The following is a 25,270-nucleotide window of genomic DNA, read 5'->3' on the forward strand; positions in this document are numbered from 1 at the left end:
ATTGCAAACCCTACACTCGCGAAGAACAGCGGCTCCATCAGATACTTCTGCACGTCAACCAGGTATCGCTCGAAGGTATGCACGAACGTCGGAGACTTGTGCGCCTCTCGCTCGCCCTCCTCGCGACTCGTGACTACGAACGGCGCCTCTGGGTGCTTGCTCGGGATGTATGTGAGGAAGGTTCCTGCGAGGAAAGCCCCGAAAAGTACGGATGTCCCGGCGTATGCGGCGATGGAGATGAAGGCACACAGGACGAGTATCATGAGGACAAGGTTGGAGATGTGGTCGTATCGCGCGAAGTGATATTCGATGTACTTGCGAAACAACGGCGCGAAGATATACTTTGTGACGATAGGTGTGACAATTGCCATTGCGACGGAGGCCACGATGGGGCGGCCAATCAGCCAGCCTAGGTTTACGGATAAGCCAAAATTCAAGCGGCCCAGGTCGGAGATCACGCTGTTGAGATTAGTGCCAGATCAATGACGGAGGTGAAATGGGAATAACCTCGACATGACGAGCCCCACGACGTCGTCAATGACGGCTGCGCTGACTAGAACGGAGCCGACGCGGGTTTGACCGAGGTCGACTGTGCGTGACGCTGAAGATATGACTGCGAATGTCGTTCCTGCTCCTGGTTAGATATTCGAGTTTCACTACATCGGCCGACTTCGTACCTAGCGAAGTGGCGGACAACGCTGCCCCAATGATAAAGGTCTCGACGGCCCCATACCCAAAGCCAAGGTAGAGCAAAAGGTACGAGAGACCAATCGGGAAGCACACTCCTGTCGCAGCTCCGATCATGCTAAGCACAAAATTCTGCTTGAGAAGATCTATGCGCGCACCAAGGCCGCCTGGAGTGGGTTAGCGATCTGTGCGGACTAACCTGCCGATGGGGTAATACCCTCGAAGATAATCAGGATCAGACCGACATAACCGAGAGCGATAAAGGTATGCTGCCACTCAAGTTCAAGGATGTCGGCCAGCGGTTTCCCATAGATGATGCCGACCGCGATTTGGCCGATGATGCCGGCGCGAATAATCCTAGCCGATAGCCATTCGGCCAGCGACAGAAAAAGAAAGAACGAGATGATCACTAGGATTTGAACGACTGCACTCCGTTAGCTTGCGGTTCCGTTGCCTGCGATGGCGGTCATACTGCTTGGTTCATGATACTGCACGAAGCCACCCGCCATGTGAGTCTCGGCGATCTGGCACAAACTTGACTGCTATTGATATAGGCACAACTACACCGGAATGTCCCTGGCTGTTCACGCCATGAAAAAGATAAGAAATTTTCCCTTGGTGGGGCAGTTCACAGGGACCGGTTACATCATCGTTGCATCCGTCGATGGGTCGCCCTTGGATAGACCGCGCGACTCAACCATTGATGGTTCCGGGATTGCGGCGTGGAGACCTTGGCACTGTGTACAAAACTGGTCGCAGCTCCGTCAGGTTTGCCGAGCATCTGGTTGCTGCTCACGGTCGGCAACTGACCGAGAGATGCCCGAAAGGTATTGTATATATAGTCGAACAGGAGAGTGTATAGGCTAGTTTAAGTATCAATCCACATCGTCAGTGAAAACAATACACACGCCCTTCCTTGGCGTCGCTACATTCTTTCCATGCTTGACATGGGAACGCATAACAAGTAGGAAACAATCCATATACGAAATCTGGCAGTCAGTGCGCAACGAGATCGAGACGAGAACGCCAATGCGATGCCTCCTTGAGCGGTTCACCGGGAGCGATTCTTGGCACCTTAGCAGCTGAAACCAGGAGCTTGTTGATCATCTTCTCCTGGCGCTGGGGGCGGGGGTAAGGGAACTCGAGACAGACCAACGAGGATTTTTAGGAGTCTAACCCAAAATGGAGCCCGAATATTCATAACCAATTAGACCTTAGCAGTGACATCTACAATGCCAAGATGTTACTCAAGCTTAGCCTTGGCGACCATGTGGACAGTCACCAAGTCCGTATTGGATAAACGTCAAGAGTTGATTCGAACCTTAAAATCAGCCATATTACAATACTTATATCTAAGTTCATCCTGGTTGATACTCCCAGTCCCTTTATCTTCGTAAAATCTGTCCCTCTTTGTGGTTTATTCGTGGACAATCTAAAATGCTCCTCCTTAACCAGTCGCGACTCGTCTCGTCCCTACGAGCACTATATCAAACTCGGCGCAGCCATGCCGAACCAACCAATCCCGGAGGTGCGGAAGAGCCGCTATCCAGTCGCCTGAGCGAAGTCGTTCGGCATACCTGGTATCTGGGATTCACGTCGTTCGGGGGACCGCCAGTTCATTTCCAGATCTTTCACGCGCGGTTCGTCGAGAAGGAAAAGTGGGTTGATGAACAGACGGTGGGTACTATTTATCTAAATAGTATACTGTGGGACTAATCGGTGTAGTACCAAGAACTTTTCGCCATATGTCAAGGTCTCCCAGGACCAGGGTCAACAAAGATGTTGTTTTGCTTGGCTTTGCTCCACGCGGGGTTTATCCCGGCCTTGCTTGCATTTTTCTTCTGGTCGTATGTGTATACTTTTCGCAGCTCTTGTGATTTGAGGTAATGTACTTACTAATCCGCTAGTCTCCCCGGCGCAATCGGCATGTATGCACTCTCTCTTGGCGTGCAACGGATCGATGAAACACTGCCCGCTCCAGTCTACGCTCTTCTCTCCGGCCTAAATGCCTCAACCGTAGGCATTATTGCTCTTGCTGCTGTCCAGCTAGCTGAAAAGGCCATCCGTGATAAAATTTCACGAATCCTTGTAATCTTTGGCGCATGTGCTGGCCTCTGTTATAGCGCACTTTGGTATTTCCCTGTTCTTATGGTTGCTGGTGGTGTTGCTACTGCGCTGTGGGATGGGTTGGTGTATCAGCAAATTCTGAGAGCGAAGAGTGCGTGGAAAAATAGGAATCGGCGGCCCGAGCCGGAAGGTGATGCTCCCGATTCCACGGGCTTGGGGGATACGGCTACAAGGAATTCAGCTCGGGAGCCGGGAATGGAGATGCTGCGGATGAGAAAACCAGATGCGGGGGCTTTGCCGCAACAACAAACTAATACCCAGGCTTCAGAAGGAAGGGAAGGGCTGTCACAGGACCATGTGATTCGTATTCGTGTTGGGATTATGATTGTTGCTTTCTTCTTTGGTATGTCCCATTGTGGATTTGGAATGATGATGCACGTGAGCTAATCCAGAACCCGCAGTGTCCTTTATCGCCATACTTGTCTCCAGAGCCAAAGTTTCACTACCCCCTTTGGCCCTTGATCTCTTCGCAAATATGTACCTCGCCGGCACTGTGATATTTGGCGGTGGCCCAGTTGTCATCCCCTTACTCCGTTCCTACGTTGTTGACCCAGGCTGGGTCTCCAGTCGAGACTTCTTAATCGGCCTCGCTATAATCCAGGCGTTCCCTGGCCCAAACTTTAACTTTGCTGTTTTTCTTGGTGCACTCGCCCTTCGAACTACATCCTACCCGACAGTCTTTGGTGCATTCCTCGGTGGATTAGGGATATTCTTCCCTGGAATCGCCCTCGCTATCGCGATTCAGTCATTCTGGTGTGTTCTACGAAAGCAGAAGTATGTGATCGATTTCCTTCGCGGTGTGAATGCATCGGCTGTAGGATTAGTGTTTACGGCTGTGTACCGGCTTTGGGAAATAGGGTATTTGAGTCCCAGGGAACGTGATGGGCAAAGTCTGGCAAAGGAGCCCTGGTGGGTTGTTGTCGCCGCTGTTACTTATGCTGAGAGTGCGTGGTTTAAGGTTCCACCTGCAGCGGCTATTTTGCTAGGTGCTGTGCTTGGGTTGTGTTGGTACGGAGTCGTTGCTCCTGCCTGGTGATAAACGCGGATACTGTGGAATATGCTTGAAGACTACTCGGGGAAAAATGCGAACAAAAGCTAAAGAGTCAGGCACGCATAGTGGTATCTCAACTCACCAGGTTGGTTCGCGGAGGCTAAATGCAAAATACTGGATACTTATATAGATGAGCACCAACATAGCATCTTCCCATCTCGCCTGAAGTCGTTTATCACACTTGCTAGTCAAAGAAATCTCGAAACGTCATCAAGGATTATAAGGGGTATTCTCTCGCATCATATATACCTCGCCTACTATCACTGTGCATCCAACTGCCATCGATATTCCAATAATAGGCAGATTTACCTTAGCAAATTCTAGATCCCGGATCTTGATATGCTTTTGTGCAAGGACGTCGCGCCATAATAGTCCTGCCAGTGAGGCGCTCAACGCGCAGCTGAACGCTCCGTAATTGACCCCAAGCGCCATACTATAGACGGTAGCCCAGAATGTGCGGTCGCTGATAGGTGTACCCTTGGCGAGATGGATAGCCTGCCACGTCTGCACCATGCGGGAAAGAAGGATTGCAGTACCTATATTTGTACCAGCGAACTAAGACAGGTCAGCTGAGCAAATGACTGCGTATAGATAATAGTCTCACATTGCAAAGTATAACGGATAAAAATCCCATTCCTCCAATCGCCCCCACCGTCCCCGTACGGGTTACCCAATGGTTCCAGCCATACGCGAAGACCTCAACCCACCCTTTCGCGACCAGAGCTTGCACGAGGACGAACATGGCGAAGGAAAAAGGAACAAGCGTAAAGGGCATACGCGATGCTACAGCCGTTGCTGTAGGAAAAGTCATCTGAAGCCATTGATAGCCGTTCATGGCAAGTGATTGAAGTGTGGCTTTCTCCGGTTCCTGTTCACCAGTGAGATCCTGCTGTTCTGGCCATGGTTGCAGTCTCCCACTCGCCTGTGCGCCCCTAGGGCCACCCGGGTTCGATGGTAGGGGTCTCAGGTTCGAGCGAACTGATTCCTGCTCCTCGTCGAGAGTGCTCACGTTACTCGGGAGCGACTGTTGGTGAGGTAGCTGGTTATTCATCGAGATGGTAGATGGCGCGCTTGGGGTCCCACGGTTTCTTCGGTCGAGAATGCCAGATGATGGAGTAACATGCGCCCCGGTCAACTGGGGCTTCCGTCTGTCTTCCGCTAATTCGCTACCCCCCACAACCCGGTCAGCGCGCATGCGCTCCACCTCTTCTTGGCGCCTGCGTGCAATCTCGTGTGTCTCATGGCGCTGAAGCCAACCATTTGCTATATCCCAGCAGAATAGGACAAATGCAGCTGGCAAGGTCACCCAGAAAACAGGTTGCGCGTGACCCTGATTTGCTGCATCAAGCGTCAAAACAGTGATGAGCGTCGCAGCCATGATGGCTATACCAAAAGCTGCTCCACGTTTATCGAGAAAAGGGTTCAGGATTTCCTCGAGCGATAACAGCTTGCCGTCCTCGCTGCTTGCTGCCTCGTTCCCCTGCACTTTATCGATGCCTCCATTTTTAGGGATGTTAGGGTTCACTGGGCTTTTGTTCTTTGCTTCCTCCGGCAGCTCGTGCATTTCGATTGATAGTGGGACCAACGATTCGTCTGCGAAGATAATGTATAGCAAAAAGGGGAACAGGACGATGGCAGTAATTACAACTGGGACAATCATGTTCGCCGTATAATCGATAAATCTGATTTCAAAGGCGCTCGTGAGCACGAGATTCGTGGGATTGGAGGTGACCAGGATTGCGGAAGCGATGTTGGCGACCGCAAACTGGGCGTATATCCACGCTTGAGGATGCAAAATATTGCTCGACACACGGATCATGTAAGCAAGAAAGGTAGTGCCGGACAAAGTAATCGGATCATTTCCGATGAAGCTTCCAAGAACAAAGAAGAAGGCATACAGATAGAAATAGAGTCTATGCCCAACCTTACCACCTTTTTGTAGAACTTTAAATGCCAAATAGCGAAGAAAGCCAGAGGCATCGATGGAGATAGCGATGTATGCAAGACTGAGGAAGAAGACCATAATATCGATAGGAGATATGTTGTCGGCTTTGATAGTCCCCTCGTACACCTCCTTGCGCCCAATCGCCGAAACCGCTAAGAGCAATAGGTCGGCAATCAAAGGTGCTGTCACAAAATTGAAGGGAAGGTATATGCGAACGAAACGGCCAGTATCCTGATCACGTTGACGCTCATTGATCACTCTCCAGGTACTGAGAGCGTCTAAAGCAGTATTGAGAAGGCATCGAGGAAGATAGAGGGGTATATGGAAGGGAAGGAGGACGACAACATCTATACAAGAGTAGGTTGTCAGGTACCGAGCAGGACACAGATCATAGGTACTTACTGGCGAGGCCAAAAACAACGAGCGTAGTGATTGAACGCCAGTCTTTGATCTTGCTTGTGTCGAGTTCCTCGGCCATCTTGCACTCTTCCTATATTACTTTGAATCAACTGAGACAGCCGGCGGATGTGCTGAAATGAGGCTCTATATAGTGTATCAGTTGTCGAGCCCACGTGCTGTCAACCTACGGTGTTATTGGTTATTTTCAAGGCATTGTGTGCAGCGCCTTGAGTACGAATCGCTTCGAAATTCGGCAGCTTTGCTTCCAAGGCGTCTCAATCATGTTGGTAATCTTTGTGCTCGTATTCTGAGAACCAACTCGAACGCACACGCATCCTGCTCAAATGGAGATTTCTCGACCGATCCTCACCCTCCACAGCCTTTCCAAACCAGGCACGCCTTTTACGAAAGGTAAATATAGGACCTCTTTGAAGGCTCGAGAGTACTTGAGTAGATAGAACTGCCTGATATTGTGAGACATTGGTTTCGCCCGCCTCGCCGGGCAGCAAAAATCGCCTGTGGGTAAGTCGGTCCCTTCTGGGGGCGAGGAGGCCATGCCTTTCAAGGGGCTGACCTTTCTTCTGGTTGAATTTTTCTCGAGTGCTAGAGGATGTGAATGCTTGCGCAAATGCTGCAGTGATGGTTGAGAATAGTGAGGTTTCCCTGCGTCACATGGTACAGTTGGCAGTGCCCCACCGGAAACATGCTGGTCTTGGCGAAAATAGACACATCGGCTCTTTTTCCCTTCGCAACTCTCTGAAATGGCGTCCCTAGGCAGCAGTTATTTGAGGAGTGCGGCGGAGAACCCCTCTCTTCGGTTGTTTGCGAAAGTTTACTGTTATTTTCGGCCTGTCGTAAAGATTTTTACAATTTTTCTGGCACTAGTGGAGAACGTTCATCTACAAAAGTCAATAGTGAAATGTAGCAGATAAGAGGACATCCGTTCGATCCTTTTCCATTGGCAGGAAAGGATGACATTGATGGGATCATCCGGTATCCGCCCCTCGAATATCTACGAATAGAAGGCCTTGGGAATATATCCATCTGATGAAGAGATGAACAGGAAGGACAGCAGAACATATACTTTTGACTCACGTCTGTAACCAGCTCACTTTCGACCTTTGGTACATCTTCTTGGTTACTTCACATAATTCCCCATTTGAGCCTTCAGCTGACTAAGGATAGGTGTTTGCAGTGTTTCCTATATTTTTCGAGCGACCATCGGCCTAGTATGTGCATTCTTTTCCCGATAACTTTTACCAGCAACTATTTTTTGCCTGTGTCTAAGAATTTGCAGCGGGAACGTCGGTTGACTCTTAAATACCCAACCGTTAGCAGTCGCTATCTGGGCAGTTCACAACCTTTAGTAAACTTGTGGTCTGCGCGATGATGATACGCGGACGCCATCGAGGCCTGCCCTACCAGCTGGACTTCCGACCAGCGGGACAGCGAGTATGAAGGGATAGATGACCAGACAGGCTTAAAGCCACTACATTTAGGTAAGATTAAGTAGTTACATACAGCCTAGCGGAGGACGGTAAATGATTGCTCTACCAAGGTTTTCTTCCACCACTTGAACATCGCTCGGTCTACTTGAGCACATCATACATGACAGCTTAGTTATATTAAACTCATCTCCGTCCTAGATTTGACTGAGAAAGCTTTAAAGCTGACAGTGCAGGAATTCGTGCCGCGAGATTGAAGCCTTCTGTGCCACAACCCTTTACATCCTGTAATCCCAGTCCCCGGCTATTCGTTTCGTCTCTACATTCCCGCCATTCCTTGCATGAAAACCGGCCAAGGGAGAAAAAATGCTCAGTTCTCCTTACTGGGCCGACCTAATAGTCTGGAAGCTGTTTTTAATGATATATGCTAGATTTCTGATCCTCTCAGGGAGATCAGCGGTTCTTATCTGTATCCCTACCGTTTCGAAGAGACAACTCTTGGATATAAATATATGGTCTTCGTTTGTCCCTTCCTCAAAAATACATTTCTACGCTATGTTGCCTTCAATAGCCATAGGTATCAGCTATTCTTCCTTCACTTGGTCGGAAGCTTCGCCATTTCTTGAGCAACAGTCACTAACAAAGAAAATTTGATAGATTGGCATTGGTTACGACTCCAAGGCCAAAGCATGATATCTATCATCCTCCCGTTTAATTATATCACTGTTCACTATATCTATTTTGTCGCGACTTCGTTGACTATCAGCCTCATCTTTTGGGGGCTATCTAATCCCTTAAGAATCTCTTACGTTGATTCTTTGTTCATGTGTGTTAGCGCCATCACTGGTGCTGGATTAAACACGGTACCCCATTGACTTCCTAAACAATGGCAACAACGAGCCAAAGCTAATTTCCGTCAGGTCGAAGCATCTACGTTAAGCATCTCCCAGCAGATTATTTTGTTCCTGCTTCTCATGGCGGGACATACTATCCTCATCTCAGTTACAGTGCTTCATGTTCGAAAAAGGGCTTTTCAGCATAAATTTCGAGCGCACTCCAATGCCCTTACGCGAAGGCCAGCTCACGACATATCAATGTCTGATCTTGAGGTTGTGCCCTCTTTCTGCGAAAGCAATAAATTGGAAGGCTTTTCAAGTCATGTCGCTCCTACAGAGTTTTTGAGTTGCTTAACAAACAATGCTAACCTTGTTTCGACAGACATTGTTGGTCAGGATGCCATGCATGGCCAACAGGGGTCACTGCTACCTGACGGTAGCTTGGAAGGCCAGTCTGGCAGGAATAGAGATAGCTACTTCCCCATCAACAAGCCGGACCCACTTCGTTTATCAACCAGATTCTTGGGAGTAACGCTTAAGTACTTCCAGCCTAAGGGACATCTCATCCGAAGGTCTCAAATTCATAAGTCAAGCTTCGAAGAGAGAAAGAAAATCCTGGGGTCCGAGTACAAAGCAGTTTCCTTCTTATCAGTATTGATTCCTCTATACTGGCTATTGTTTGTTTGTCTTGGCGCACTAGGAATGGGAAGCTGGCTACAGTTTCGTAATCCGCAAGTCGCCCGAGAAAATAGGTTATCACCTTTTTGGGTAGGAGCTTTCTTTGCGGTTTCAGCGTTTGTGAATAGCGGAATGAGCATTCTAGATGCGAACATGAGCGCTTTACAGACAGAGTGAAACCCCTGATCATTTTACTGCATATCGAACGCATGCTGATTAGTTATACAGAGCCATCCCCCTCATCTTCATGGGAATTTTGATTCTGGCCGGAAATACGCTCTATCCATGCATTTTGCGCTTCATAGTTTGGTCATTTCGGAGGGCCATACCAGATCGACCAGAGTGGGAGAGTTGGAGGGCTACTTTGGATTTTATCCTGGACCATCCCAGAAGGGTACACCATGATAATAAGTTCCTCCAAAGGTATTTGACGTCTAACGTTAGCCAGGTATACACGAACCTTTTCCCAACTTGCCACACATGGTATCTGTTAGGGACTGTTATTGTGTTGAATGGCCTTAACTGGGCGAGCTTCGAGATTCTCTCATTGGGAAATAGAGAAGTTGAAGCGTTACCGATGGGCTTCCGTATTCTGGACGGTCTATCTCAAGCACTCGGCATGTGGTATTGATCTCGTCCACTGGCCTTACTAATATATTGGATCTACAGCTGTTCGCACTGGCGGATTCTCGATTGTCACGATCGCCGAATTGAAACAAGGTCTTCTTTTCTTATATGGTGAGAGCCAAATCCTTTGATTCTGCACGGCCGATCTGGGCTAACACTTATTTAGTTCTCATGATGGTTGGCATTCTCCCTTCATTGGATTTTTAGAGCTCACGTGCTTGGCTAGTACCTGTCACCATTCCCTGTGCTGGTCACGATGAGGTAGGTCGTTGCAGTCTTAAACTATTAATACCCCCATACCAACATGTCCACACCTCAGGCACACAAATGTCTATGATGAACGTTCCTTAAGAATTTATGCCGCGGATGCCGTCTACAACCAACAATCGACCCAAAGCATGTTCATGATACTACTAAGACACCATCTTCTTGCTAAGAAAGGCACCTTCCGAGATTTCGTCCGCGAGCAACTAAGAGACCAGCTCACCCATGACCTCTGGTGGCTCGCACTTTCCGTCCTCCTTATTTCGATTATTGAATCCCGCAATTACACTCTCGATCCAGTGGGGTATTCAACCTTTAATATTCTATTCGAAGTCGTCTCGACCTATAGCTGTGTAGGGATCAGTATCGGCTACCCTGGCGGAAACCGGTCGTTTCGTGGCGTGTGGCATTCGCCCAGCAAACTCATCTTAGCAGTGGTCGCTTTGCACGGGCGTCACCGCGGTTTGCCGGTCGCTATTGACAAGGCCGTCATGTTGCCTAACGAGTCTCTCGCATGGCTGAAAGAGGATGCTGCTTCGAAGAACGAGCAGTCTTTAAATGTAACATCTGGCCCCGGAGCCGTTTAACGCCTGGAGACCGTGACCATTGTATCGAAGGGCAGCCCAGAGAATGCCGACGTGGCTCAAGCGCCTCGGCTGCAGCAGCTTGCTGCAAGAGACGAGAGGGTGGGCGCACTGATGGAAGCAGCATTGCAACAGTAGCGAGGAACTATGATGCAAATTATACGAGGTCAGATCTGTCTTTCCTAACGCTTGGGCATATATACGCGTAGGCGCGTAGGTCGCGCGCGGCTACGAGTCTCACCATTTCAGCGCTCTCTTGGCTTCATGCACAAGGGTAATCCAGTGCACGGACATCACGTGATACTAGGAGTCAAAGGCTCAGTCTGCTAGATATTAAAGGGGGGAATTTCTTTTAGTTACCATCATGAGAAACTCTGCGGCAGTGTTGTGCAACAGCACGTCCCATTCATTACTAATAAGCCTTTAATAAAGTCTATGGAACGAACGCCATATTAAGCTCCTTCTTCCCCTTGCTCTGGGCCACGTTTTATCAAGCTCACACCAATTGGCAAACACGTCAGGTCACCATAAAACAATAGACAACCAGCTTCGAAACGAAGTAGTGCGCAGAAGAAATGCGATTCTCTGCGGGCCTTCCAATCCAAGGATATATTCCCAGCCTTCCTTCAGCTTCGGTAGAAGGTTCTTGAAAGGCGGTAATTGCTTCTCTGGAGTCGCATGTGCATGGGGCTTCGTTAACGAGTCGCAAGTAGTTTCGCACGGTGGTTCTTTTTTTTGAGGGGCGGATGGTTTTTGTTTCAATGGCAGTTTATAGGCTTTATGTGTCCCGAGGGGTTATAAATGCATTTGTTGCTGCGTCGGAGGCAGACGAGAGGTACCCTCTCTCGAGGAAGTATCATGGGATGTTGCAGGTTCTCGAAAGGTTCCGCCAGGTGTCCGTGGAGAGGTTTCGGAACGGGTATTATCGCAAGGCTGTGCTGGATCAGGAGAAGTATCCCAGTCACCATACCGAGCCGCAGTCCTCGTGCAGACGTGTTTGAACGGGCTCGGAAGCCGGTAGGTAGGATCTTTGAGTCTTCGTTCGCGGCTAACTGAAACGTGTTGGATATTTTCCTTGCATAAGTTATTTATTCCAAAATAACTTTGCTGCTAAGGCTTAGATCTGAGTGTCGGGCCTGTAATTTGATAAGGGGGGAGGCGCTTGCATGAAGTGAAGCTCTCGATTGAGCTTCCGAGAATTGTTGAGCTTCATGGTCGTGGTATATTCAGGTGGGAGCAGGATTGTAAGGAGCAATGGGTCAGATGCGTAGGTTCCTTGAAGCTGGGGTGATCAACAGAAATTATCGGGACCCAGTGGTCGGTCAAGGATTCCCTATTGACGTGCTTATAACCGATCGCATTGGTTTCTGACATCGTGACGATCTCCTAGGAGGCGGTTTTTTAAGGTCAAGACACCCCCTCACCGCCTCCAGAGGGCGCGGCAATTTCCTGGGAAATCGACGCGACCGGAGCGGAATATCATATTACCGGCAGTTTCCTCATCTATAGTACTGCCTCTGGGGCCCTGCGAATCAAGGAGATAAGCAATCGATGCGTTGATTTGGAAGGAGCATCTTTGTAGGGAATTGAGCCTGCCAGCTCTGGGCCGAAACCTGGATCTTGGCTGGAAGTAAAATTGAGGAATGTGGGAAAACCGTGACCATGACAAACGATATGATATTAGAGCTCCGCTCTCTCTGCACGGCACTCGGAGATCCCGACCGTATTTTGTGCGTTCTTTGATGGGCTCGGGAGCTCTTTTCGGCGAATCACACTGGCTGTAGCTTCCCAAAGTTTCTGGTGGGCACTGAGGAAGAGGAACTATAAATGTTACTTTGAGAAGGGTGAATACTCCTGCGTGGGACTGATTTTCGCAACGTATACCGACTGGGGGAGATTGGGTTTTTGACCCCTGAAAGAAGTTTCTGCGGGAGTCGACCAAGAGTTATGGTGGGTAGCTATTGCAGCGCTGATTTACTTAAAGAGGGCATGATTCCAAGTGGCCCCTAGCTCTAAGACTTTCTGGTAAACCTCATGTCAAATACCAAGAAAGCTCATTGTTCACAACGGCAATCTGCTACTATTCCTCTAAAACTATATCTACCTGACTACCTCTATCTAGCCCCCCGAACACAAATCCAACCGTTCCCTGCTGATGATCACCATTAACAAGGCTAACCTCATCCCTCTATCTACCTCCTAATAAACTCTATAACGCATCTGCCGAAAATAAATAGCTAGGTACCAATGAGTCTAGAAACGATAATACATCGCCAGATCCAGTAATGACAGTATCCCTCGTTCAATTTCAAATTGAGCTTGAGCGAGGGAGAGCAATCGTTAGGCATCTTCAGTGTAGCTGCTCTGGTCCCCTATCGGCCTCGCACTCTGATCTTGTACCTTCTTTTTCTCACGGCGAAAGTATACTCGCTTCGACCACTTCCACAGCTCAACACCAGCAAAGAACAGAATGGCCTCGACAAAGACAATACCCCATTCCCACGAAATACCCGTATGCTTAAAAACAACAGTGTTCAACACAGGAATATACAAGATCGGGAAGGTAGTAATCCACCCAGCCATGATGGACCAGAAGAGGAACTTATTGCGCCATACATCGTACATCCACTGCGTAAAATATTTCGTACTATCGGGCTGCATGCGGAAGAACGAGAGGCGCATATTGACCATTTCCCAGGCGAGAAAGAGCGCGAACCATGTTAGGCAGACGAATGTGGTTGCGCGAGCGCGGAAGACGAGCTCGCATTGGTCAGAGTACTCGCGGTTGCAGCCACTGCCTAAATTGCCATCGCCGAAGCCCCACATGCGCAGACTGAAGGCTGCGAGGCAGAGTGCTGCGGTCCAGAAGCCATAGACGAGGATATCGACAATAACCTCCCAGGTGAAAATACCTTGCTTTGCTTGTGGCGGGCGGTCCATAATATCTGGTGCCGCGATTTCCATGCCAAGACCCATGTCAGGCATTCCAGAGGTGATCATGATGATCCACAGGATTTCAACAGGAGCCAAGGGGAATACAGACTTCGAGTCCTGATCTTTAAAGGCCAATCCAATTAACAGCGTACAAGCCTGGGCGATATTCTCAGCGAGCAAATGCAGGACAAACTTTTGGATGTTATCAAAGATGCGGCGGCCTTCTTCGATGGCATTTAGGATAGATGCAAAGTTATCATCCGTGAGGATGATGTCTGATGCGTCTTTTGCGACGTCAGAGCCTGCTTGACCCATGGCGATACCTACGTCCGCGTGTTTTAGGGATGGAGAGTCATTCACGCCATCCCCAGTCATGGCTGCGAATCGACCACGTCGGTGCAATGCGCCGATCATGCGAACTTTTGTCTGAGGAGCACAGCGGGCAATGACCAATGGTAAAGTGGGGAGATTATCAATCTCATCATCAGAGAGTTGATCGAATTGAGCAGCAGTCATGACCATGGCATCAGCCACATCAGCACCGACTGCTGACATCTGTGCAGGTAAAATGCCCACTTGCTGGGCAATCGCCTTGGCAGTTCCAGGGTGATCACCAGTCACCATGTGCACCGTGATACCAGCCCTGTAGCAGGCCGCAATCGAGCCCGCGGTTTCTGGACGTGGAGGGTCATACAACCCAATAAGACCAAGGAAGCAGAGGCCCTTTTCAATCTCATCGCGGTTGATGTTAGAGCCCTCAAGAAAAGAAGATTCCTCCTTATATGGTCGATGTGCGAGAGCCAAAACACGTAGGCCTAGTTTCGCAAGCTCTTCCATGTTCTGGAGAATCTTCTCGCGCATTTGGTCAGTCAGTGGTACCGCGGTAGAGGATTCTTGATCCCAAATAACGGTTGTGCAGGAATCTATAATTCGCTCGACGGCGCCTTTGGTGAAGATCATGTCCTGTTCTTCACCATCTGGCTTCGTTCTGCTGAAGATCACGGACATCTTCTTCACGGTTGAATCAAACGGAAATTCTGCCTTCTGGTGCCACACAGCCTTTGAGCCCTTTGTCCATCGGTCTCGGTTCCAGTTGAAGCGGGAGGCGAATACTTCGATGGCAATCTCAGTCGGCTCGCCTCGTGCATGCCATTCGCCTTCCTCCGATTTGAAGACGTGAGATAGATTGGCCATGGATGCAACATTCAGGAAATCTTCAAGAGGACGGTTGCCATCAACCAGACCTTCGACGGTCTCGACCGTGGGGCCTTCCTTCTCATTTACCAACTCGAGAGGCGGTACGGGAGTAAAAGTCACATCTCCAGTAGTTGGATTGAAAGGCTCGTTCGAGTTACCGACAGAGTATGTACCGCACGAAGGGATCCAGGCCTTTTTAACTACCATTTTTCCCTGGGTCAAGGTACCAGTTTTATCGGAACAGATGTTCGTGACTGCTCCAAGTGCCTCGAGCGAGTCTAACTTCCGAACAATAACGTTTCGCTCGACCATGCGCTTGGTACCGACCGCCATAGTAATCGTAAGGACAACCACCAAGCAAGCAGGGATCATAGAGAGACCAGTCCCCACGGCGTATAGGATAACTTCATTGTCACTGGAAAACAGATTCGCTGCCATCACAATAATGGCAAAGAGTACAGCAATGCCGAACAGCAGGATTGCAAGTTTAGACAACTTACGCTGTAATGGAGTGCCCACATTAACTCCAAGAAAGCGGCCAACTGCGTCAGTTCCGGTCAGTGTCCATGCCTGGACATACCAGCGCTTTTTGGTCTCGCCGCCCGGGCCTCGCTTTACTGGACGACGTTTGCTGTTAGTGGCACGGAGGGCAGCAGCGATTGATCCAATTTCGGTCGCCATGCCCGTATTAACGGCTACACCTCGAGCACGGCCGCGTGTGACTGTACTGGAACTATAGGCGATATTCAGCCGGTCTCCGGGGCCAGTATCTTCTTTGAAGGTAGAGTTGCACTCCTTTTGTACGGGCAGAGACTCGCCGGTCAGAAGTGCTTCATCGGTCTCAAAGTTCACGGCTTCCACTAGCCTGCAGTGTGTCAGATCAGGTCTATCTAGCAGCCAATATGGCAACCTTTCGAGGAGCAAACGCAGGGGACGGCAAGTACTTACCGGACATCCGCGGGAATGGTGTCGCCGGTTTTCAATTCGATCATATCGCCAGGGACAATGTCAGTGGACGGAATCGAAAAGGTTTCGCCCCCTCTAGTAACAGTTCCAGTGGGAGAGCTTAAGTTATGTAAGGACTCCATCGTTTTTTCAGCTGCATACTCTTGGAAAAAGCCGACGACAATGTTCAGAACAATGACTGCTGCAATAACACCACCTTCAATCCAGGATTGAATTCCGAAACTGACCGCCATGGCCAGAATCAGGACCTGTCAACATAGAATTGGATCAGACTCTGGGAGCTCTTATGCAAGCAAAATTCAACAAAAAAGTAAAGTGGGCCGCTTAACTAGCATCATTGCGTTGGCCACCTGGCGCACGAGAATCTTGAAAATGGAGACGCTCTCGCCTTCATCAAGCTTGTTCTGGCCGTACTGCTGAAGGCGACGGGCGGCCTCCTCTTTGGTCAACCCTTCGTCAATGTCCGTGCCAATTTCTTTCAGGACGACTTCAAAGGAAAGGCAATAGGCAGGTTGGCTCAGCTCCGCATGGCCAGGACGTACTCCGCCCGGCCCTGCGACTTTCTCTTTTGCCATTGCCTCAAGCAAATCGTCCAATAGCTCCTTCGGTGACAATTCAAGGAAACAATGCTCTTAAGGGGGAATGAAAGAATCAGCTTGGTGAAGTAAGGATGACCAAAAAATTTAGCAACACGATGGCGCGCGCCCAACTTCTTAAACACCCAGGAAAGTGCTTCCGTGAAATCTCTGTCTCGTGTGTGCAATGTGAAATGGAGAATCATTGATAGCAGCTATTGGTGAAAAAGCTGAAAATAGCTTGGCGCCCAGAGCGATGGCTGCATCCAGAGGTTGGGCTGGCCAAGGAAGAAACACGGCAACCAACCATAGTGGATGATCAGTGGGCAAACGGCCTATGAAGAGGGTCCGGGGAACGGAGACCTTGGGTGCACGGCGCTACGAAGATTTCGACTTTCCCCCGCCAAGCGTTGGAGCTCCAAGTGTGGGGGCAGTGCCGTGCGAGGACGAATCCAGAAGTCTCCTAGGCTGCTGCATGAGCAAAGGAATGACACACTCCCCAGAAATTAGGCATCAAACCAGTGTACCCATCCAAGAGTTGTGAAAATAGAGATTAAATCACCATGATGTAATTTGGGGATTTCAGTCGGGCGAAAACCAAAATAAAAATATGACAGTGGGCTTAACCAAGGTTACGGGGCCCTCAAGACTGACCGAGTCTGACCGAGTAAGCTTTATCCTTTGTCATGCGCTTTCATCTGTGGCTATTTAATCGAGCGCCAGGATACGAACTGAGAAACTTTGAGCGAGGATCTCGATCATTTAGTTGCCTCGCCTCGATCCGGTTTATAATGGCCATATTCCTGGAGACGCCGACTGAATTCCTTCGGGTCAAGCTTTCCTCTTGCGCAATGCCGAGCTCCTCTATTAGACCTACGTAAGTCAGCGAGCGAGCTAGCTGGCTGAGTGAGCACGCACAAGCTCCTGGTTAGGGGGAAATGCTATGCTTCTCAACTTGCATTATTATTCGTTTTCGATGTGATTACCTTCCCAGAGATCGCTAATTAACGAGTTCAGCGCTGGGCTCGGAGAACAGAGAGAAGGAGCTCTATTAGTATCAAGATCTGACACAGAATGAAAGATTTGCACAAATACCAGACTGCCGAAAGCGGGCTGGGAGATTACTGCTTTCAGAAATTGCCATTCAAACCCTACGTAATGGGAAGCCAAGCTTATATAGCCTTGGCGCCAAGATTATGAGACAGATCTGGGAATTCTGCCCAACACAAAATGACACTGATTGCCACTTGCTGTGTCTTGGCGATATGCTCGAAATTTGTCCGAACGGGTCAATGCAGCCAATGTGATAATCACCGAGACTGGAACGCCCCTCATAAGGTTTTCTGTGTTAATACCGTCAGTAAGACCAAAAACACCCCACCGAACCGCGCTTTTTCTCTTAGCATGGAAAGTGATTAACAGAAATTAGATGCGAGGAGTTTGCGTGAAATGTCCTATTTATTTAGCTCTAACTTTTGACTCTTGAAGACAGTCAACGAAACAAGTCTGAATGCTTTTGGAAAATTGCGTCGCATGAAAGTGTAGTCGAAGCGCTCTCTCCATGTCTCTGGTTCCCAACTTGTTTGCGTGCCGTCTATTGGAAGTAATAGCCTCTCATCTTCCCAGTGTAATAGAGTTCTAAGGTCAATAGAGTCATTACATAGTTCATGCGCTACTTCTCGCGCTCAAAACTGTCCTGATGATTGTGCTTGTTTGGGCTTTTCACTTGAAGCCAGATCTCGCTTATGTTTAGTTGATCTTGCTAGGCATCCCCTTTGAAGACGTGCATATAGGTAGGTGCTGTCAAAATTAGAGCTTGCCACATTGTCAAGCGCTGCCAGCTACAGCAAGATTCAGAGATAAGTGACTCATCTCATATTATTATCTGTTGAATGCCTAGTTCATAAACAAAACGTGTGAGCCATGGAAGATATTTCTTGCGCTGAAGGTGACCGAGTCGCAGAATGGCTGAACATGAGGAAACCTCTAGCTGACAAACCGTAAAGAGCCATCCCAACAGCAGTACATACAGAATATAAGAGGCCTTAGCCAGGAAGTCCTGCGTTGGTGGTAGCTTGACAACAATGCACCTCCTGAAGCCACTGGGAACGGAGAGTCTCCGCCGCTCCTGGTCGATGCGCGGGTGTGACATTCAGCATGGAATGTAGGATCGCGCAACTCCGCTCCTGTAAGAAAAAGAATTAGCCATCTAAACAACGAAAGGAAAGTGATAACCTGACATGGGTTATGTCTTTGATGAGGAAATACTGGCTTCCAGCTTTGCAGTCTCCAGTATAGTCTCGAAAGCATTCGTCCTTGACTGTTGCCGACTTCCAAGGATTCCGCCCAGCTCTCATAGCTATGTAAACAATAGCGGCAGCCCAGATGTCGGCATATCTGGGATCAAACGGTTGCGCAAGATACTGCTCCGGTGATACATATGGTGCTGAGCCACAGCGCCTGGTAGACATATGAACCTGATCTTCCCAGGCAAGACGAAAGCACTCTGCATGGCCAAAACCAGAAATCTTGAGGCGGCCATAGTTGGTAAGCAGAAGATTTTCCGGCTTCAAATCACGATGAGCGATCCCCATCTCGTGGATATAGAGAATCCCGCACAACAGCTGTTTCAGGAAACAATCTGCCTCATCTTCCCATAGTCGACGTGAAGACACAATCAGTGCATGCAAATCTCCGCCTGAGCAATACTCCATACACACACAGAGACTATCGTAATCCAAGGGGAGGATCTCGAAGGCTTCGATGATATTCTGATGATGTAGGGAGGAAGTGATCGAGAATTCCGAGGTCGCACGTCTGTAATAGTCAGACTCGGTCTGAGCTGATGCGTGGCGGAAGATCTTTATAGCATAGTAACGATCGAGTTGTGGACCCCAGTTGCGCACTTTATGTGATATTAATACAAGTGCATGAGAGCCATACCCGGCTACCATTTTGATTTCCCCATATCGCTGGGTAATGGCTTCCAAATCGCGATTCTCGATGGGCCACCCTGCCAAACTGGTCTCTTTCAGTTGTTTTCCTTCCATCCACTGCGACTTAAAGCTATTGAATAGCTTGTTTTTGCCTGAAAGCTCTTCGCTGTCGTTGCTTCTCCAAAAATGTCTTCTCGGCCTTGGCGGGCTCAGATAATGTTTATGCCCACCACTAGTCCTCACAAATCTATCTTTTTTGGTTGTATTATATTTCCCAGTGCCAGTGGACGAAAACTTGCCTCGGGGCGAGGGTACCATATCCCGCAAGGTTAGGCCCTCTATGGAGAGTAAGCGATTACTCTCCTCGTCGAGCTCGATATCTCCCGCACATGTTACAGAAGTCGAGTGTTTGCGCAGGCGCTGCAAGAATGGCAAAAAACAATGAGGCATCCTGAATTAGGTATATAATACGGATAAAGTTGGGTTATGATGGAGAAAATCTGTGCTTAAAACCAATTTGTTGTCGAGTTCAACGCGCGAATCTTGACTGTTTAGGACGAAGCCTTGGAATAAAATCAAAGCAGCGGGGAGTGCCTCGTCAAATCTGTGAAATACTGCCAAGAAACTAGGGAACTTGGCACGTGCCGAGGGAGGTCAGAAAATGGCGAAGGCAAACAACTGGGAATATTAGAAGTCTCTCTCCAATGGCAATCGGCCGAAGGTATTGGAGAGGAAATGCGTGCTATCAGGCACAAAAAGCTGCGGCTTCCCAGGGTAAAAACTTGAAAGATAGGCCGCTGATGATGAGGACATATGAGAAAACTCGTGCAGCGTCCTCATATCGTGGCGTGTGAAAAGTTTGCACAAACCCCATGGTCCCGCATTTTGACAATATGACTTGGTGTGCTGTATCGTGGTTTGGCGTTGGCAATCAGTCATGACGCAAAGTCTGTGTTCCGGCCCAAGTTCGGCGGTGCTCTTGGCGCCAAGGCGATGCAATTACTGCCTATGTGCTCACAGGGAGGTTCCGAAAGTCAAGACGAGCAGCCTCATTTCAGATGAATACAGAGACACTCTCTGGACTCGATACAGACCTAGATGCAGTGGCACCTCAAGCAGGACACTTCCAAGGCTAACTAAGTTTCACATGATTGCGGAGGCTTCGGTATGTCCGGGGGAAAAGGAAATGCCTCACAGAATCCTCCTTTTTAGCTCCAAGCGGTTCGCTAGAGGAAGCATCGCTGCTGCCTGCACACGGGTGTCGTCCGTCCACTCTTGGCGCCAAGTTCGGTAAAGCTGCCTCTCCCAATTATGGTTGGACTCGGTGGCAATAGCTTCAGACGATAATCTGAGTGCGTCTCTGAACTGGCGAATTAGCACGCGCGCAAGGAATGCAATGCCAATCCGATGGCACCATCTGCCTCGCTGCAACTGCAAGAGTCTGTCGGTAAAAGAAGCCAACGCAAATAAGTTTGTGCCTGCCACCTGCGTCGCTCCTCAGCTCCAGGTCCCGTTCTCACACCATCTGGGTCCATTTTTCCTCTCATCGTTTCGTCTCTTCTATTTCTACTCTTTCCGTTTCCTCTGTCTTGTCCTCAATACATCGAATTGCCCTTTTCTTCGTGATTGTTCTACCACCATGACCAGAGGCTAACATCGGTGTTCCCAGCATATTGGTGACACCCCTTGTTTGGGCAGCTGATCGGCGCGGCGCTCCTTCGGCTTGGCAACCGGAGCGCCGCGTGGCGGCTGGTCTTCATACCTGGATTATCTGCAAAGCAATTTGGACTGATCTCGATCTGTGCCCTCATACCACCGCTTTCTCCGAACAGCTCACATATTCTGATCATCCCTCCTCCGCACACGACGGTGCAGCCGTCGCCCGCCCCGGAATGTTGCCCGCTATCCCCCGCTCGGCCCTTAAGTTGAAGTCCCACATTCCGTGCCTGAAGGATTTACATCTGAACTTCATACTCATTCACTATCTTTATATCATATCGACAATTCTGATTACCTCCATTATCCTGGAAGTGATCTCAAGTATATCGATGCGCTCTTCTTCTCTGCGGGCGCTGCCACGCAAAGTGGCCTGAATACGGTCGACTTCAACCTGCTTCATACGTACCAGCAGGTCATCCTCTACTGCGTTACTATGCTTACTACCCCTATTTTCATTCATACAGCTGTTGTCTTTATCCGTCTTTACTGGTTCGAGAAACGCTTCCAGCACGTCGTCCGCAACGCTCGGTCGCTCCGCAGTACCAGGTCTCGACCTCAGACAATCAGCGAAGACGGCCATCTGCACTCTCACAGCCAGGGAGGATCTGGAATCAATGGGCGTCCTATAGTGGTGTTACACTCTACCCGCGAGAGAGGCACATCGGGAAACCTTCCCAAGTCGCCAGAAGAGAGCGACTCGCATTCTGTTTCGCCCACATCCAGTGCTAGCAGTGCGCCCCACCTAGAGAGAAACAAGGCCCACCTGAACACTGCCGTCAATCATGATTTTGGCAACCTACCCATTCCTCAGCTTAGTCCTGAGCATCATATTGCATTTCTCGAAAATCAACGAAAGGACAGGGGTGCCTTGCGTATTCCGAGTCCCCGAGATTATGACCGCGGTGATATACCAGAAGTAGTCGCCAATGACGACAGCGACGGGAGCAAGCTCACTAGAACTGGATCTGCTCGATCCGAACCGCGAAGCTTTTGGAGTTTAGATCAAGACGACACTCCCCAATCGAACGGCCCGCACACCACGATCAATGATCTAGATACATCGTGGACAACCACCCGAAATTCAGATCCTTCACCTACAATATGGGAGACAAAGGAAGAGGGCGATCCGTCTCCGCTTGCTCAGCCACTCACCCGCAAGCCAACTTTCACCGGGATTTTCCGGTCTCTGACGCAAGAAAAGGGTCGGCCCACGCTTCCTTATCTCAGCTGGGATGCGACGGTTGGACGCAACTCAAATTTCATTGATCTCACGGAAGAGCAGCGAAATGAGCTCGGAGGCATTGAATATCGGTCTCTGAAAACACTAGCAGTCGTCTTGATCTTGTATTATGTCTTATTTCATATCTTCGAGATCATTTGTCTAGCGCCTTAGATCATGGAAACCCATTGGGGCGAAGTTGTGAAAGAGGCCGGACAGGGCCGCCCATGGTGGGCAATTTTCATGGCAGCGTCAGCATTTAACGATCTTGGATTTGCTATCACTCCCGACTCGATCATCTCATTCCAAGCCGCAATCTTTCCGCTCCTGCTCATGACGTTTCTCATCATAATCGGCAATACAGGGTTCCCGTGCATGCTTCGCCTCATCATCTGGGCCATGTCAAAGGTCGTTTCGAAACAAACTCCCCTTTGGGAGGAGCTAAATTTTCTTTTGGATCATCCTCGACGGTGTTTCACGCTTCTATTTCCACGCAATGCGACTTGGTGGCTTTTCGCGATTCTCGTATTATTGAACGGCATTGATCTAATATTCTTCATTATCCTGGATGTAAGTGCTCTGTCTCGTTTTTTCTATAAGCACTAACTTGTCTTAGCTCAATGACGCAACTGTCACAGGCTATCAACACGAGTCAAGATTGTAGCCGGACTTTTCAAAGCTTCCTGCACTCGAACCGCCGGATTTTCGGCTGCCTCGCTCTCAGAGTTACACCCTGCCGTCCAGGTTTCATATATGATCATGATGTATATCTCCGTTTTTCCCATTGCCATCTCGATGCGACGGACCAATGTCTACGAAGAAAAGCTTGGGAGTCTACGACATCGATGAGGATACCAACGATGAAAACAAGACGGCGCCAAGCTACATTGGTACTCACTTAAGGAAACAGCTGAGTTTCGATCTTTGGTATGTCTTTTTGGGCCTCTTTATTATCACAATCGTGGAAGGCGACCGTTTAGAGGATACGAGCGAATATGCTTTCCAAATTTGGGCTGTGCTTTTCGAAGTTGTCTCTGCCTACGGTACCGTTGGCCTCTCGCTTGGCTACCCTGGGGTGAATGCCTCATTTGTTAGTCAGTTCAAGGTCATATCCGTACTCGTGATCATTGCCATGCAAATTCGTGGACGCCACCGTGGTCTGCCGTACAGCCTAGACCGTGCCATCTTACTCCCGTCTGAGTCGCTGGACCAGGAAGAAATTGTGGATACTGAAACGCGCATGCGGCGGCGCACATCCAACCTTAGCCGGACTCCTGCTATGGGACATCACGAATCGCAACCTTTCTCGAGAAACGCCCTAACTTCTGTGATGGAAGGGAGAGAACGCGTTTCGGGGCTTAACTTTACTAATAATCCAGTCATCCGCCGCCAGTCCACCCGCGGGTCGCAAAAGTCGCAGCAATAAGATGGCTAATTTATACTCGGAGATTGCCGTCACATTCTCACCTGTCATATATAGCTTCTTATGCGCATTTATCATTAGATGTCGTCCATAGCAATAACCCACCAAGCCTGCGCGGCAGTGGAACCCGCTGTCCGCAGACGCGGAATCGATGACGCGAGCCCTGATTTTACAGACCACGGCTCTCACTACATTCTAAGATTGCAGATAAGAGGCCAAAACAAAGTATTTGGGATACGGTAAAAGAGAAAAAATTGCAAGCTTTGCTCAGCAGGGTAGCACTCTTCCTTGTGCTTCCGCTTGGCGCTTGTTGTGATTTTTATTAGAGGGTTCGTTTAACCATGGGGTATGTTGAATCAGCCACCTGAAAAAGGTTGTTTCCCGTGCTCTTTGGAAGTCTTCCATGCGCTTTTCCACTGCAACTACGGCTCATTGGCTCGGACTTTCAAGTAAACTGGTTTTAAGTTCCAGCAGATTCAATAGCAGATCGTCACTATATTCTTCTAAGCTGCCTTGAAAGGTAAGAACTACATCACACCCTAGTTTTTCCCTTCTCTAGGCCGAACTACGTTGGAAGATGTGTAGGCGCCATTATCTCTAGTCTGGGATGTTTAAGGATAGCTATAAACTCCAAGAACTGAAAGACGCCGCCACTGCATGCTCTGAGGACCCTTCGAGGTTGGCTCCGCGAACCCGCACTGCTGGAATCCTCCAGACTTTTTATACGTCCGACCCCTCAGGATGCGAATAGCGATAGTGAGCCGATAATATTGATGTCTAGAGCAACTCCATCTCCTAGGTCTCATGAGGAGTAGACCAGTTGGCGTCGGTTGACTCTTGTCTCACCCCATTCCCAAGAAGCCTGCCGCATCTATATTCTCCAAGACCCGGGTTGGTGGAATATTGGTGGGCAGAAATAGATGGTGCTCTGAAGCTCAAGTTTTAGGTAAAGAAGGCTGGACTCGTCAAAGATAGGCGTGACCTGCATATGTTCGCTTCCGCCCCATGGTGAAACGGTCCGCTGAATTGACCGGGTGGAAACAGCGTTACTAAGTGCCCCAAGTAGTAAGGGGAGACGAGAGGATGAGATCTCATATAGATCAAACAATGGAGATCCAAGGACATTTTTTCCGTCGAGTTTGAATAATGTAAGATAGCTCTTCGATACCTCGACGACTTGGAGAGATGAATTATGGATGACTGTCGGGATGGGCGTATAAGTGAAAATCTTATTGAGTGAAATCGGTCCATCTTTTTCGATCTCATTGTCAATTTGTGGAGCTGTTATCAAGGAGCCATCTTGACCTAAAGATACTGGGGAGGATTCATCATTCAGATTATCCTGGTTCGCTCGATCAGTTTCTCATGGAGAGATACTTGTCAATGGAGGTGATGAGGTGGGCGATTGCGAGCTGAGGAGGCGGTGAGACACTACTAGAAGCCAACTAGCGCCACCATTTTGATCCTCACTTAACTTTGAACTACTCTGTGGACAGTATGTTTTTCTGCTCTAGACATGGCTCCTGGCTCTAGCATGATGTGTTATGTCTTGGGATGAAAGTCATTGTGTTCGGCTAAGTCCGCCAGATACATTCTCGACTTTTCGAGGCGGATACGTGAAACCAAAGACAAAACCAGCATTTCTTAATGTGTGGCGC

General features: G+C 49.1%; 9 protein-coding genes across 9 annotated transcripts; 3 read left to right on the plus strand and 6 right to left on the minus strand.

Moving 5' to 3' along the window:
* Positions 1-14: 14 nt before the first annotated feature.
* BJX68DRAFT_273318 (cation:proton antiporter) lies at positions 15-1,196 on the minus strand (the record flags this gene model as incomplete). The annotated part of the gene is made up of 5 exons (XM_071047423.1): positions 15-459; positions 508-628; positions 678-854; positions 905-1,111; positions 1,160-1,196. Coding segments are annotated over 5 exons (987 nt in total), but the record flags the coding sequence as incomplete, so codon positions are not given.
* An 865-nt stretch (positions 1,197-2,061) lies between these two features.
* On the plus strand, positions 2,062-3,850 carry BJX68DRAFT_250270 (chromate transporter; the record flags this gene model as incomplete). Its single annotated transcript, XM_071042230.1, has 4 exons — positions 2,062-2,364; positions 2,413-2,534; positions 2,595-3,157; positions 3,216-3,850. The coding sequence occupies exons 1-4, from the start codon at positions 2,125-2,127 to the stop codon at positions 3,848-3,850; spliced, it is 1,560 nt and encodes a 519-aa protein (XP_070892262.1). The 5' UTR covers positions 2,062-2,124.
* A 212-nt stretch (positions 3,851-4,062) lies between these two features.
* On the minus strand, positions 4,063-6,308 carry BJX68DRAFT_250273 (uncharacterized protein). Its single transcript, XM_071042231.1, has 3 exons — positions 6,213-6,308; positions 4,470-6,157; positions 4,063-4,420 (listed from the first exon to the last, which is right to left on the minus strand). Exons 1-3 carry the CDS (start codon positions 6,286-6,288, stop codon positions 4,076-4,078), a joined length of 2,109 nt encoding a protein of 702 aa, XP_070892263.1. The 5' UTR covers positions 6,289-6,308; the 3' UTR covers positions 4,063-4,075.
* A 738-nt stretch (positions 6,309-7,046) lies between these two features.
* On the minus strand, positions 7,047-7,778 carry BJX68DRAFT_250279 (uncharacterized protein). Its single transcript, XM_071042232.1, has one exon. The coding sequence runs from the start codon at positions 7,287-7,289 to the stop codon at positions 7,074-7,076; it is 216 nt and encodes a 71-aa protein (XP_070892264.1). The 5' UTR covers positions 7,290-7,778; the 3' UTR covers positions 7,047-7,073.
* Positions 7,779-8,343: 565 nt separating this feature from the next.
* On the plus strand, positions 8,344-10,841 carry BJX68DRAFT_274323 (cation transport protein-domain-containing protein; the record flags this gene model as incomplete). The annotated part of the gene is made up of 7 exons (XM_071047637.1): positions 8,344-8,517; positions 8,575-9,341; positions 9,397-9,562; positions 9,617-9,785; positions 9,838-9,906; positions 10,057-10,060; positions 10,115-10,841. 7 exons carry the CDS (start codon positions 8,344-8,346, stop codon positions 10,644-10,646), a joined length of 1,881 nt encoding a protein of 626 aa, XP_070892265.1. The 3' UTR covers positions 10,647-10,841.
* Positions 10,842-12,964: 2,123 nt separating this feature from the next.
* Positions 12,965-15,360, minus strand: BJX68DRAFT_250285 (uncharacterized protein). The gene has a single exon (XM_071042233.1). It carries the CDS (start codon positions 15,210-15,212, stop codon positions 12,984-12,986), a length of 2,229 nt encoding a protein of 742 aa, XP_070892266.1. The 5' UTR covers positions 15,213-15,360; the 3' UTR covers positions 12,965-12,983.
* Positions 15,361-15,586: 226 nt separating this feature from the next.
* BJX68DRAFT_27689 (P-type ATPase) lies at positions 15,587-16,157 on the minus strand. The gene is made up of 2 exons (XM_071048216.1): positions 16,074-16,157; positions 15,587-15,988 (listed from the first exon to the last, which is right to left on the minus strand). The coding sequence occupies exon 2, from the start codon at positions 15,971-15,973 to the stop codon at positions 15,719-15,721; it is 255 nt and encodes an 84-aa protein (XP_070892267.1). The 5' UTR covers positions 15,974-15,988; positions 16,074-16,157; the 3' UTR covers positions 15,587-15,718.
* A 1,834-nt stretch (positions 16,158-17,991) lies between these two features.
* BJX68DRAFT_27720 (kinase-like domain-containing protein) lies at positions 17,992-19,944 on the minus strand. The gene is made up of 2 exons (XM_071048282.1): positions 18,556-19,944; positions 17,992-18,501 (listed from the first exon to the last, which is right to left on the minus strand). The coding sequence occupies exons 1-2, from the start codon at positions 19,699-19,701 to the stop codon at positions 18,361-18,363; spliced, it is 1,287 nt and encodes a 428-aa protein (XP_070892268.1). The 5' UTR covers positions 19,702-19,944; the 3' UTR covers positions 17,992-18,360.
* Positions 19,945-20,610: 666 nt separating this feature from the next.
* BJX68DRAFT_274325 (potassium ion transporter) lies at positions 20,611-23,615 on the plus strand (the record flags this gene model as incomplete). Its single annotated transcript, XM_071047638.1, has 5 exons — positions 20,611-21,193; positions 21,283-22,321; positions 22,364-22,770; positions 22,828-22,999; positions 23,040-23,615. The coding sequence occupies exons 1-5, from the start codon at positions 21,144-21,146 to the stop codon at positions 23,613-23,615; spliced, it is 2,244 nt and encodes a 747-aa protein (XP_070892269.1). The 5' UTR covers positions 20,611-21,143.
* Positions 23,616-25,270: the final 1,655 nt, after the last annotated feature.

Source organism: Aspergillus pseudodeflectus (genome assembly GCF_044049435.1).
Source record: "Aspergillus pseudodeflectus strain CBS 756.74 chromosome Unknown BJX68scaffold_107, whole genome shotgun sequence".
In the NCBI taxonomy this organism is placed as follows: domain Eukaryota; kingdom Fungi; phylum Ascomycota; class Eurotiomycetes; order Eurotiales; family Aspergillaceae; genus Aspergillus; species Aspergillus pseudodeflectus.